General features: G+C 44.3%; 1 protein-coding gene across 5 annotated transcripts; it reads right to left on the minus strand.

The window, feature by feature from the left end:
• Positions 1–386: 386 nt before the first annotated feature.
• kctd17 (potassium channel tetramerization domain containing 17) lies at positions 387–11,700 on the minus strand. Of its 5 annotated transcripts, XM_028407701.1 has the most exons (7): positions 11,222–11,700; positions 4,692–4,800; positions 4,413–4,504; positions 3,781–3,927; positions 2,740–2,865; positions 2,223–2,361; positions 387–1,365 (listed from the first exon to the last, which is right to left on the minus strand). In XM_028407701.1, the coding sequence occupies exons 1-6, from the start codon at positions 11,585–11,587 to the stop codon at positions 2,266–2,268; spliced, it is 936 nt and encodes a 311-aa protein (XP_028263502.1). In that variant the 5' UTR covers positions 11,588–11,700; the 3' UTR covers positions 387–1,365; positions 2,223–2,265. The 5 variants fall into 5 exon arrangements, with proteins under 5 accessions (XP_028263502.1, XP_028263506.1, XP_028263503.1 ...); XM_028407705.1 differs by having other exon boundaries at positions 387–2,361; positions 3,829–3,924; XM_028407702.1 differs by having other exon boundaries at positions 387–2,361; positions 3,781–3,924.
• Between the last annotated feature and the right edge of the window lie 3,401 nt (positions 11,701–15,101).

Below are 15,101 nucleotides of genomic sequence, written 5' to 3' on the forward strand. Positions count from 1 at the left end.
ATACAAAACAGCTTAAACCTTCTACAACTCTGCACATTTAAAGATATTTACACACTCCTGAACTCTCAGCAGGACTCGGTAACCTAATGCATCCTTTGACTAAAATATATATATATAAAAAAATGCATGTAATAATAACACCTATCATCAATGTGACACGTTCTCACATGTCCGTTTGCTGCTTGAACCCAAGGCACTGAATGATCGGCGTTTAAAGGAGCCATAAGAGAAAGTAACAGGACTGCTTCAGTCTTTTGATAATCTCACAGTTAGGATTAGGATTATTATGCATGTTGAGTAACTGTAATTTTACACTTATTGTTCTGCTATAAATGGACAAGATGTTGTTAACCTACGCACCATCACACTGTGTTTATTTTACTTCATTTTTATTTTTTTAGAAAAAATTTTGCGAAAATTCTCGATTGTCTGTAATTGCGATCCCGCCTCTTTATTGCCTGAATGCCTCTGTGTGTGTGTCAGTGTGTGTTGGTCCTGACTGTGTGTTGTTGCTGGTCACAGTAAACAGCAGGAGGTCAGACATAAGATGGAATAAACCCTCTGAGCTGCAGTTTTTTAAACGTACAATCCGAACACCCTTAATAGTACCCCCTTGTGGCCATTACAGGAAGTGCAGTCACACATTTCCTACTGAAAAACTTTAAAAAATCGCACTATTTTTATTGTAGTCTGCATTTAATATCTGTGCTGCAGTTCTCACACACTATTGTGTGAAATGTGAAATATCTACCTGCATTTCTATCAAACATCATCATAATTTACAGGGATCACAGAGGAGTATTTGCCTTACATGGGTAAAAGTATGTGGACACCGAGCACCTATATGTAGCTCATTTAAAGGATTTGAAGTCTGATGATAAAGCGAGATGGAAAATCATTTCTTTGAGTTTTTTTTTTTGCACCAAAACATAAATAAATAGACATTTTAGGCTCCTACAAGCTGCACAAATGAATTAAAATATTGGAAGTTTGGAATATTTTCACTGTTTTGTGCATAAAATATCACGGACAATCAAGTGACCAGCTGCACATCCAATAGCATTAAGGTTTCCACCTGTCCAGATTTACTTTTGGCGATGGATCTTTGGTTAAGATTTACTAAGCTCCAGTAGTGCCCTTGATTGAATTTAACATCTACACACACACACACCAGCACATGATTGTTTCCATGAATAAAGTTCACTTGGCTGAAGATATTTCTGATGATATTGCTTTTGGTCATTTTTGTCTATGAAATGGTCACGATGCTACAGATTTCGATGACGGGTACACTACGTACAGAATGTCACACATCTAGAGGAAAAAAAAAAAAATCTATATCCGGGACCCGTGGATCTGGAAGAGCTGTGAAGCGACAAGAGAAACCGAGATTAGGGGAGCGCAGGTTTAAAGCCACATGATCATGTGTCATCTATGGTTTGGCTGTGGTGATGGTGATGCTGATGGTGATGAACATGGTGACAGTAACCGAACATGCATAATGACCGGGAAACGTATATCTCGAGCACTCACTGTGTTATATTTTAAACTGTGTGTGACTTTACGTTAACACTGTGCACAGACATGCGTAGGAGGGACAGCTGGTGCACTACTGCTGCATTTTAAAGGTCAGGGATATTCCATGTCACAGCATTGATAATAAGAGCCATGAATCAATGGCACAGAGCACCTGCACGTGTACACTAGCTGGTGCACGCCGCCCAGCCGAAGACATATTTAAGGTTGACCACTGTTTTATGCATTATGATGGACTTATGTGGCAAAAACATTCAAGCAACTGGGGTTGTTGGGGTTGTGCTAGAAAGGGTATATCTATATTGTGTTTTCGCCCTTACTACACATACCACAACCGATAATATTGCGTGATAGCTATTTTTATTTATTTTTTTACTTGTATCAATGCTGAATAAATGATGTTTCAGCCCTGCAGGAGGAGAAGAAGATGGAACTAGCAGCCAAAATGTCAAAAAAAACGTTAAAAAACTGCGTAGCGATCCCTGAACTGCTGCTGGGTTTCCTACTTTAGACAAAAGTTTGATATTAGCGATGTTTATTTGGACCAAGAGATGTGAAAGTGAGCATCTTTTTCAATGCTGTGCCATAAAACCCCCCGCACTTCTGCAGACGTCACACACACATAAACACACACACACACACTCTAAACTCTACCCACTAACACATCTTTTTGCACGGTTCCTCACCCATTCCAGCCTCTTTTTTTTGGAACATAGAAACATGTCTCCCTCATTCTCTAAGCCACTCATTTGGTGTGGTTTCTCTCCCTGCCTCCGCCTCCTCCTCCTCCTCCTTCGCTGCTTCTTCCTCTTGCATCTCAGGCGGCTTCATTCAGCATGAAGGAAGGAGGGGAGAACACAAAAAAGAAAAGGAAAAGAAAAACGAGACAAAAATGAACACGCTGATGAGTGGAGGGTGAGAGGGCTGGGAGGTAAATACAGAGACAGATATATATATATCAATATATCCAGGTGAGAGCGAAAGGAGATAAGAGACAGGAAGATGGTCGATAATAGCAGGAAAGAGCTGTGTGAAGGATGGAGTGAGAGTGCTTGTGAATGACATTTTGAGGCGAGTGACATTTGGAGCTTTCAGTGGAGAGTGCAGGATCAAAGCACACACACACACACACACACACACACACACACACACACACATACAAAAAACAAAAAAGACCTACAAAGACAGGCCCGTGTGATTCACCTTGGTTTTGTGGCTCTGCTCTGTACCCAGCCCCGATCCCGGCGTGTGCAGCTCCTTCGACACCACGCACAGAAATTCAGCCTGGTCTTCTGTCCCATAGCTGTACGACGAGCCGATGTTGACCATCTAGAAGAAGAGTTGGACACAGATACAGAAAGATGTACAGAGGAGAGAGGGGACAAAGAGGCAGAGTGAGTGTCGGGGCGCATTAGAAAGCAGAGACAGAATGTGGCTGAAGGAGCAGAGAGCCCATAGTAAAGCAAGGGAAGCATCTTTGTGTTCATGCATAGTGGGGGTGGGGAGGGAGGAGGGCGGGCAGCGGTGGACGTGACGAGAGGAAGCACTGTGCGCAAATCCACAATCTTGTGCAGCATGCAATGCAGCAAAGTGGCAAAGCAGAGGCAGGAGAGTGTCTGAGTGTGAGTTTTAGGCTACAGTGTGGATTAGCTGACCGGGGGATCTGGGGGAGTCTGGCCTTCATTTTACTGATCATCATAATCATACGTCATGTTCAACAGTGAGTATTGGGTAGTAGTGGGTCTTATATTGGGCAAATACAACTTCAGCCGTACAACAACATGTAACTTTTTTTCCACTGTGCCAATATTACTTACTAAAAAAAATCCTAAGGAGGCCTTAGTGAGCTGCAGCAGGTGCTGCTGATCATCAGCAGGTGTGCAGACGTATTACTGCTCTGGAGGTGAAAGACTCCAATCTAAGAAAGGTTTATCAAACCGTTTCCAAACTATTGACAAAGATTATCCACAAGTGCAAAGCATTTCACGTCACAGCAAATCCAGCCCAAGACCACGGATCTGGTCTTGGGCTGCTAAATCATGGGGGGTAGTTAGCATTGCCCACATGTATGGCTTCTGTTTTGCTGAAGAAATAATGGCACAGTGGGGAAAAAAGGAAGTTGTTGTTCGTAAGAGGTTGTAAATCACGGACAGAGACATCTCTGAGAAAAAGGGGGTCAAAGGGGGTCAGCAGACCAAGGGTTTAACATGAAGAGGGGTCAGCAGCAGCGTGAATCCAACCCACAGTCCAGAGCAGTCCGGTGCGGGGCTTTCTGCAGGCGCGCACGCTGACCTGCTCAAACTTCCAGCCGTCCGACATCGTGGAGACCATCTGGGTGAGCTCCTCCTCCTGACACTGCAACACTCGGTAGACGTGCTTAGGGGGAACCTGCTGGAAGAGGGGGGAAGAAAAGAGGAAGAGGAGGAGGAAGAGGAGGACGTCATTAGTAAGAGAAAGACTTCTATTTTCAGCATATTTGACTCCAGGCCAACACTAGCAGTGAGTCCACAGGGAGGGTGGGTGTATGTTTCATAGGGCCTGAGGTATTATGTAAGAGTGCAACCATCCCCATACACAAATCTGATATAACACATATCCTAAGTGATAATGCATGTCTATCTATAATAAAGGCTTACACATAACACATACCACACACATTCTCAATATATTAATAGGGTTTTTTATCATTTCTTATTTAGTACAGATGTCCATGTATGTATTATGCATTGGGGTCCTGGGTGATGTAAAAGAAAGTCTCTTTAGAGGAGCACTGAAGTGTTTGAAATCACTAACAAAAGCCGAAAGGATTGAAAGGCTGCAGAGTCCAGCAGCAGCTTCTAGGTTTGAACCCTGCAGGGCGGTTTCAGTGTGTTTACCTGCGTTGCTTTGGAGTCCCTCTCTACGATCCTCTCCTTGATCAGTTTGATCAGCGGGGTGATGTTGTAAAACTCGGCCTCCTCCAGGACACCTTTTTAAAACAAAACAAGCACACAGCTCAGCTGACCTGTGACAGCACACACACACAACAACCCCCCGACAGGAATGCACAGCCAATGTAGTTTGTCCATTCTGGGCTACTGTAGAAACACAGGCAGATAAACAAGCTACATTCATGCATTCATGACAGATCTATCAAATGTATATGCATGTGAGACCTTCTTCAGCGAGCTCCTTGTTGTAGACCAGTTTCCCGTGCCGCAGATAGTTCAGGATGGGGCCAAAGTAGGTGGGGTCTCTGTCGATCACGTAGGCGCCACTCTCATCCTGTCACACAAGAGGAGGAGGAGTCAGACAGAGGGGAACACACGCTTCAAATCAATGTTAATATTTAATCAGATAGAACGTGGATTTTAAAAAGATCAGCCTCCTGCAGAAGAAGAAGAAGAAATCACTGGTTACTACAGAGTGGTTGATGGTGACTTTTGCACTCGCACGTTTGTTGACAGCCTGCTTCCCTCCCACCTCCAGGCTACTTCTGCCTGCCTGCCTGCCTGCCTGTTATGTCATGACTACCACAACATATACACGCATCTTTCTCCTGCTCTTCCTCGTGATGACTGCTCGGAGCGCAAGCCTCCTTTTAGAGCTGAATTCACAAAAGAACCACTTCTGGAGAAACTCATAGAAATGCCTTTGGGAGATGGGCGTAGAGAGGAGAGAGTGCTGGGGAATGAATGTCTAGCATTGGGGCTGGTTACATTATTATTATTATTATTGTGGGCCTCCTTATATGGCACATTAAAAAAAAGCAGATAATGCACCCAGTCAAAGAGCAGGAGGAAGATGTTCAGCTTGATAAAAGACACCCTTGTGATGGCTGCACAGTAAGACACTGCTCTGGCCTCTGGCAGCATCAATGCACCTCACCATTACTGTATTTGAACGTATCCTCAACTCCTCCCTGCTCTGCGAGGTCTGACTTGCGGAGGGCGGTTTATCACATTAGGGGTGGGAAAAAAAATCGATATTGCAATATATTGTTGTGCTCTCTGTGGCAATAAATAATCGATTCACTGACGGCCAGTATCGATATTTTATTACACATTACCCATTGTCACTGTCACTGTCACTACCCAATATCTACCACTCTGTTTGCGGGGGGCGCTATTCGAGTAAATGTGGGTAAAGTGAAGGAAAGCAGCGGCCAGTGAAGAAGAACGCAAGCTAACTAACAACAACAGAGAAGAAGCGAGGAAAAAAAGAGAGAAGCGAGAAGAATGGTGGGAAATAATGAAAAACAAATCAAAGACCCACCCGCTAGTTTCCACTCTAAAGTGTGGAGACACTTCGGATTTTACGAGAGTCATACTGGCACTTACAAGGCAGAGGTGCTTAAGAAGGCTGCAGACGAGTGGAAGCTCACCGAGACAGAGCCAGCGGTGGTGACTGAAAATGCAGCGAATATGTCCGCAGCTGTTGAGATTGCTGGATATCTGCACGTTCGCTGTTTCGCTTATGTTAGATATTGATAATCGTCGATGTCGTGGGCTACATATCACCACAGAATCGATTCGTGAGTTACCTGTATCGTCCCACCCCTACATCACATTGTATTTAAACAAAGGAAGTCAGCATATCCATATGTTCCATGAAGAAATTTGACTTTGGAGCCAGTTTAATGTCATCTTAGATTAAGGACATGTCGGTGCAGCCATAGCTTAGGGGGTAGGAGCGTTCGATCCCACCCTGGCTGTCTGTCGATGTGTCCCTGCGTTAGACACTAGTAGTGTAGTTTCCCCTCCTATCTAGGCTAATCCTGAATTCAGTAATATTCAAGGGGCCGGATGGAAAGCGCTGGTGGGCCAGATGTGACCCGTGTGAGCCGCTAGTTCTTCCACTGCCCCTCATCTTTGCCTGTACTTGGAGTTTAGGTGGACTGTGATCTGACGTGGTCAGGGCCACCCACAAGACTCAAAACAGTGATCCAGAAACTAGTCCTGCCATTTTTGTTGCACCTATGCAATAACAATATGATGTGCTGCCTGCCTGATTTTCATGGGGAGAATCACGCCATTCCCTGACGCTCATCTTCTGATGAGCCGCCGCAAGCATGAGACATGAAGTGAATACGAGGATTCAGACGGTGCAGCAGTCTGAAGGAGGGTGATGTCGCCATGTGAGGAAAAAGAAGGAACACAGACGGCAGATAAATATGTCAGCATCACAAAAACTCACATGCAAAAAAAATCAACAAAGACAGCAGGCAAGAAAAATGGAGACACATGAGGTCTCCATGTTTTTTGTGTGTGTGATTAAGAGACACAAAGAAAGGGTGGAGGCAGGATGGAGGCAGGATGTGTTAAAAACCGTGTATGTAGGCACCGTGTATAAATTTATGTGTGTCTGTAGTGAAAAATCAGTGATTAGAGCGTGGTAAGACTCTGACTGCAGCACAGAGACACACACACCATCCAAAATGAGAGGAGCTGCAGTGGAGGACAGACCGACGCCTCGTCAACGTGACTTGACTTGACAGTGTGGGCATGACAACACTGGGGGAAAGCTTTCAGAATGTGTCACAGCCACGGTGTCTCTCTCACACACAAACACAATTTGTATTTATTCGTGTTGACAGACCCATTTGCAGCTGCAGTGTATGGGTTTCTCTGCATGAGGGATTGGAAAAGAAAACAGACAAACAATGTCCAATAATATGATAGAGGAGGGGAAAAAGGTTCTAAGTACAAGCATGGAAAGTTTTCCTGTTTTTATATGAGCTGATGCAAATTTCCAGGCTGTAGTGTGACTACAACATGGACCCACAAGATAATATGTTGCTTTGTTGATGTCTAACGGAGTGTTTGTTTAGGAAAATGGGGTGTTACTGCACAGCACCTCCCTGGAGAGGTGAGGAGCCACCATGAGCTGCCAATAAGAGTCAAACGAACGCCTTAAATTTGAAGTAAGGCTGTGTATTGGCAAGAATCTGGAGAATATACGATATATCCCGACACTGTAACAAAGACGGTGTATATATTACGATTTATATATATATATATATATATATATATATATATATATATATATATATATATATATATATATATATATATATATATATATATATATATATATAACCTTTAAAATCACAGGAACTTCTCATTTTCAAGACCACCACCACAAAAGTAAGATGTTGAAATTAATGTTTGCTCATAAATAATTAATAAAAAATCGATTTGGACACAACTTTAATCGATACCAGTATCGCAAATAAAATATCGCGATATTTATATCGCAATATAAATATCGATTCTATATATATATAGAATCGAGTTTTTCTTACACCCCTACTTTGAAGGCAACATTTCAAAGGAACTATGGAAGACTCATGCTGATTTAAAGTGACACCTGCCCGATCGATGTCAATCAATCGATACCCGCCTCACTCCAGGCTTCTCTTCTGAAGTTGTGGCACGACTAAAGGAGGACAGGAGCTGTGAGAAAACTCCACAACTGAGTGTGATTTCTAATTAGGGATCAGCCTAATTTATCGTCTGTGGTATCACAGATGGTTGGCCTAAACCGCTGACTTCTCAGCGCGGGTGACATTTCAGATGGGGGAGGCATCAAAGCAGCTCCATGCTGACAAAAAAGCACATCCCACTATATTTTTGTTGCACCGCTGAATTTCTGCTGATATTGTTTCACTCTTTTGGGAAGATTTATGACATCACTGGGGACACATTATTAGATAATGTCAACTTATTGATACCTTCATTTTATTTTAAGGCAGTACCCAATACCCACTAATATTAGGATGTATTGTACAACAATCATGCGTTTGTATGCAACCCAGACACCTCCTCCACCCAGAGGGATACAGTCAGGTTCCTAGGCCAGCTGAGATATAATCCCTCCACTGGTCCTGGTTCTGCCCCAGGGCCTCCCTCACCAGGGAGGCCATCCTAATCAGATGCCCAAACCACAACACAGCTTCTCACCCCATCTCTAAGGGAGAGACCAGCCACCCTTCTCAATCTCACAAGCTCCTGGCTATAGATGATAGATGTGGGTGGAGGAGGGTAGATCGACCGGCAAATTGAGCAGAGCCGTCATCACTGCAGATGCCACCCTGATCCATCTCATCCCCCCCGAACCGCTCCCGTGCGAGCTGCAGGTCTTGGCTTGATGAGGCCAGCAGGACCACATCATCTGCAAAGAGCAGGGACATGATCCTGTGGATGTAAATAACATGAGAGCTCTAGAATAAACTCATTTTTTAAAAGATTACTGGTTCCTTTTTGCAGCTCTTATTAGACTTCTCACTGTACAAATAAGGTGATAATGTGAGCCTAGGCATGCTGGCACTAGAAGATGTGAACAAGTCCTGCAGTGAACACAACACAGCACCAGCCATCCAAACTATCAGCATCTCGGTATCAAAGCTGAAGCTTTAGCAACATAATGTAATTGGCTTGGGATGGCATAAGGTCAGCGCTAAGAGAGCCGTGGGTTTTGGGTTCGATGGGGAGGTGCCCGTAATCTGATTAAAACAGCTGCACATGGCTCACAGAGAGTCAGCGTGGAGGTTTAACACCAGCTGAGAACCCCTCCTGTACAGGGACACCAACGAATTAGAAGAGGCCTCCAGCACAGACACAAATCAGAGTAGTAGAAGAAGAAAACACACAGGTCGAACCGCACTGACCTGCAGCCTCACGTTGCTCTGTGTACTAAACAACATCAGCAGAGGCTGGTTTATAAACTAAACACACCTGAATGTGGGATTCAGACTTTTCCAGGCCTTTGATTTGTGGACTTTTTAGTGCCTTACATTTATTGTTTCACAATTACCACATGGAAAACTGCGTGACGTCGAAGGCAGGGTTTCCTCAGGAAAGCATGCAGACCCATCTGGTCCATTTAGTTAAAGACAATGGTAGGTATTGTTGGAGAGATGTGCCACTCCTCTCCACAAAGAGCATTTGTTTGCTTCATTACTTCCTTTTCTCTTGTACCTTCAACACTAAATAACATTTGTACAATCTATAAATGAGAACAAAACTTTAAATCGGATTTAAGGGGCTGTAATTGACATTTCTGGTGTAACCCCCCAGAGGCCTGGTCTTGTTAACCCAAAATAGCAGACTAGGTCCGTTACCAAGACGGCTGCAAGAATCAGTTAAAAACCATGCGGGTTTATAGGTTTACAGTCCTCACTGGTCTTATTTTAAATAGAGGCACGGAAGCCAGAAGCATGTCTGAAACCAGACGATACAGATCTCTAGGATCAGTGCCAAAGCTCTTATAATCACCTGGATCATGCTTGTTTCTATAGTTATAAACACTAAATCCTGACTCACTTCCTGCATGAGGGAGTCACAAAAATCAAGTCTGTTCCTGTGTCTCTTCAGTTTCGAGAGTTGCACATGAAAAAAAATGGACAAATACGCAATATGAATTCAGAGTCGCCGAGAGCGAGGATGAGGAGAGGACAGGAATATCAGATTAGGGAAAATGAGAATGAAGGAAGGTGTGTGTGTGTGTTTGCATGAGATTGGGTGTATGTCTTCAGGCTGTGCAGAGGGAGCTCCTGTCAGGTCACGACTGAAGGTCACACTGGAATATTCTCTCCACGCTGCAGTGGGAGATCAGCACAACTTTTTGTTTTTAAAGAAGTGTTTCAGTTTTTTTTGTTTGTGCAGCGACACCTGCTCGTCTTTCTGCTCGCCATGTGACGCTGCGTGGAAATCCTCTGAAGCACATGGCGGTAACACACAAAAGCTGATTAGGTGCGGGTATTTAAGAGCAAATGCTGCGAGATGGTTCAAGTTTGGCTCGTGTTGTTATTTAACAGGAGATCAGTTGCAAATTGATAAGCAGGAAAACATACAAAACATTATTTGCATCCTCACACACACACACACACACACACCGTCCTCAAAAATACTGAAAAAGCTGCACATCTCCATGGTTTCCTGCTTCAATGTGAGGTTTGGTTTTCGAACCCTTTTATTAAATGTCTGCTACTTCATTTCCTGTCAGCTCTCCGCTGGTGTGTGACATGTATGGAACATTTTCCTCACAGACCTCCTCTCTCTGCCACACACACACACACACATCAAAGGCTGCAGGAGTATAATAGAAATCTGCATTATTTATGAGTCTTTACAGTGTGCCCACTCTGGGACACACATAATACACCTCTCTCTCTCTTTCTCTCTCTCTCTCCATATGATGCCAGCTGTACAGCAACCCACAGCCTGCAGAAGAGTAGGCACGTGTTCATCCATCTGACACACACACACACACACACACACACACACACACACACCACAAAATGATGCAGAAGAAAAGAAGAGCGTGCACATGTACCAGCTGGTCATTACATTTCCTGAGCCAGCACTTATTTTTAGGCAAAATTAGCCTTTAAAGGTCACTGTTTCCTACCAACACATTGTGTTACAACAACTGCAGACTAAATCCTTTTAATCAGATTACAGAAAATCCCACTTTTATTCCAAAGTAGTGCCTGAAAAACATAAACTACACATGTAACTTTACTGTGTTATAAAGGAATTTAACAAACCATGATTGTAGTTTTATTAAGTGTGTTATAAACTACTAATTAAACTTTTGAATTAAGTGTGTGGTGTGGAACTGGTGTGTTATAACACAGTAATAACAGCTGTGTGTGGTGTTGTGTACCGCACGCCGGGGAATGAAGCGCTCTGGCCGGACTCACCGTGTCTGAGTGCAGGTCCTGCTGCTGGCAAAGCCGGTACAGGAACGAAGTTTGTTCCTTGAGGAGCGTCTGCCGCGTCGTGAGGAAGACCGTGCCGCCAACGTTCAGCCGAACCCACTTCCCGTTGTTGCCTCCGTTCGGGTTGATGACCGAGCCGTTACCGACGCTCTGCGTCGCCGTCCCGCCGGATTCGGTCGCGCTGGCGGTTGCGGAGGTCACGCTGTCTCCCGCCTCGCTGTCTTTGTTGTTATTGTTGTTGTTATTATTGTTGTTGCTGTTGTTGTGGTGGCGGCGGCGGCAGTCGTGGTGCGTCGACAGCGCAGCGACGTCCGCCGGTTCCCGCTGGTCGTCCGCTGTCGTTGCCATTTGAAATGGGGGGAAAAGCCCGCTGCAACACACACTGAAGGCGGCCGAGGACGTCCGTACGGTCCCTGACTGTTGCCTCGGCTTCTTCTCTCCGTCACCAACCGAACACTGCTCCGCCTCCAACCTGCAAGAGATCAGCTGCGTCAAGGCGCAGGAAGGTAGGCGCAGTACATCCGGGAGGAACCTTCAAAATAAAAGCCATAGTAAAGAGCATGATATGAATGTACCAGTATGAATGTACAGTGTCTGAGTGTCAGAGTTCAGTAGTTTGATTGAGACAGGCAGGAATGACTTCCTGTGTCTCTCAGTGGTGCATCATGGGAGTTGGAGTCTGTTGCTGAATGAGCTCCTGCAGCTGGTCAGCACAGTGTGGCGCGGGTGAGAGGGACAGTCCAGTACAGTCTTTATTTTGGACCACGTCCTCCTCTGACACATCTCCGTCAGATAGTCCAGGTCCTCTCCCACAACATGGCCGCCTTCCTGATGATTCTGTTGAGTCTGTTTATGTCCCTCACCCTCAGACTGACAACAGCATACATGATGGCGCCGGCCACCACAGACTCATAGATCATCCTCAGCATCGTCCTGCAGATGTTGAAGGACCTCAGGTGCCTCAGAAAGTAGAGGCGACTCCTGTAAACAGTGTCCACGTTCTTACTCCAGTCCAGTTTGTGGTCCAAGTACATTCCCAGGTATGATCAGTTCACCTGTGCGTCTGTGTGCTCTAAGATTGTTTCATGAAGGTAAAAAGCCATATAAAACCACACATGTTGTTATTTCCAACCTGCAGCATCAGATCCATAACATGTCAAAGAGACAGTGACCTCATCCTTTACCCATGAAGACGTGATCAATCAGGATCTAGTTTTAGTTTAAATTTAGGTTTGAATATGTGTCACACAGGCCGCTTACTCTACCCATAAATCATTTAAAAGTAGACTCATTTATTAATCAAACAAATGTGTGGGAATTGCTCTCATTTTCTGATTGAAGTTGTTTTATTTTGAAAGTACCTCTGTTTACTGCTTCCTTCTCCTTGGTTAACTTGGAACAGGCTCAAAAACTGGGTCTTGTAGTTTTTCCTAAAACTAGTCAGAACGTCTGAAGCGTTAGTGTGTGCTGTGTTACCTTAAACTTTACCTGCAGTAATTACATAGTAAAAAAAAAATAAAAATGGGGGTGTTTTAGGATTCCAGATTTAAACCAGAGACCACCTGGTTGGACGGCATCCTCCACGTCTGTCCTCTCAGCGTTGGGGCCTCATGGTGATGAAGGGAAAGCTGCAGGTGTGAGGGAGTCTCTGATGAGTTGTGGGGTTGAAGGATTGCCAAAAGAACGGATGCAGCCCCCCCTCCTGTCTCTGCATTGTGGGGCCATTTATTGCCTCAGCGACCAGCTGGAGAGCCATCTGGTAGTCCGCCACCTGAACCATGAGGCAGGAAGAGGGACGGAGGGATGGAGGGAGGGCAGAGGAGGAGAGATGGTGCAGCCATGGTCATTACAGCAACAGATGCTTGGATGGCCTTTGGAGGAGGGATCTTTCGTGTTTGATCGGGCTCAGGTCGGACACCTTGGTCTGATCCTGACTGGGGTCTCTGAATCTCTTCCATAGTATGCTGAACTCACAGAGGTTGTAGATTTCAGTCTAAACAAAGCACATCATGTGAATCACGGCTGGAGGACATGCACAGTCTTGCTTGCACCCGAGGGATTTGGATGGAATGGATGAAACACCATAAACTTATCGACTTGCACAGACAACAAATCCTTAGCCTCACAAAAATTAAAACACAAAAGCTTGGCCAAGCAGAGCCTGCCTGGGTTGATCAGGTCTAGGGAACACCTTGTCCTCCTCTCCTCCTGCCCTCCCATAGCAACGTGACGTGCAGCTTCCCAATTAACACACACAAGTGGGGTGTAATGAGAAGGACGGTCTGTTTGAGAGTCACTCTGTTAACTCTCTATGGAAATCAATTCTGTGATTTTAACATGACCGGTTTCATTTTTTTTTAAACTCTAAAATAAAGTGTGCATGTTTATTTACCTCTCCACCTCCCACCTCTTTGTCAGGTCAGCAGGATGTAAGGGCGGAGCTGACATGACTCTGATGGAGGTCTGAGTCATCAGAAGGTTGTCAAAGTAATTTAAGTAGTTTTCAGTAGACACTGCTGCATAAACTGCTTTTGTACATGATCTTGCGTGTGTGTGTGTGTGTGTGTGTGTGTGTGTGCGCTGAATGTCATTGTCAGAGAGAAAGCAGCTTAAGAAGGCGGCTGGGGGATTCACATCACCTCTGCTGCCACCGCTGTATTTCATCTCTTCATTTTAATACAGTCAAGTGATCTCCTTGGCCTGCTGCCGTCTAAAAATAGTGCCTTAAAACCACTTGTGCTCTGATAGCAATGGAGCCCACAGTATAAGAGGATTTTTACAGCCCCGGACCACTTGACACATCTTTGGCCACGGAATTACTCAGACCCCCCCCATCTGACTTGGCCCTAAAGGGAATACATTTCAACATGGCTCTGTTTGGGTGTACACACACACACACACACAGAGTTTCCTTCTGGCTAAGCTGTGCTCTTAGCAGGAGAATCACGTTCAGTAGAGAATGTTCATTGAGGATTTGGGTTTTTATCCTGGATGTCAGTGTGTGTATGTTTTCCCCAGATGAAAATGAAACCCTGCAGATTAAGCATTAGCAGTTCACCTCAACTCAGGGCCGATGCACTGGTGCTGGAGTTGAAAGTCAAATGTAGCTCATATGTTTGAATGATTGTGACATGTGTGGCTGATGAACCACTACTCTTACTTTTCAAAGATTTTATATGTGGAAACTTAAAGTCACAAAAATGCCTCAGACACTTAGTCATCAGAGATGATCCATGTTCACCGATCGCCTCAGGCTGCAACTGTACCAACACACCACAATGCGACCATCTCAATGACACAGTCAGTTTTTTAATTTTTTAATTATCTTACTAATTTTTATTTGTTTCAGTTTTAACAGTATTTTATTGATTTTAACTGGCCATTGCAATTTGTGTTGCCATAGCCAGTGTATGCAGCTGTAGTTTTTTAAAGATCAAACACTAGGGGGCAGTATTTGCAAAGACATTAAATTCATGAAGCACCTTTTGGATGGATAAAAACTTAAGTAAGATAATGCATTTTCCATGTATTTATTTGTAATCTGTCAACGCAAAATTGTGTGTCAAATATGATCCAAACCTTGGGAGAGGAAACAGACCCTTTCAGAGTAATTTGCACAACCAGGCCACCAGGTGTCGCAGTGACACTATTCGTTCAAATGGCTTTTTTTTTTTTTTTTTTTTTTACAAAAAAAAAAACATTCACTGTATTTCTGTTGTTATTTCTACATATTTGTCATCGTTGTGTATTTGTCGTGGGAAAAAAAGAATCAATAAATAATAAATATAAAGAAAATTGCGTCCGGGTACATCACGTGACATCGTCAAGCCAATCACAGCGTCATAACAAACACCAACAGGAA

Source organism: Parambassis ranga, chromosome 6 (assembly GCF_900634625.1).
Source record: "Parambassis ranga chromosome 6, fParRan2.1, whole genome shotgun sequence".
In the NCBI taxonomy this organism is placed as follows: domain Eukaryota; kingdom Metazoa; phylum Chordata; class Actinopteri; family Ambassidae; genus Parambassis; species Parambassis ranga.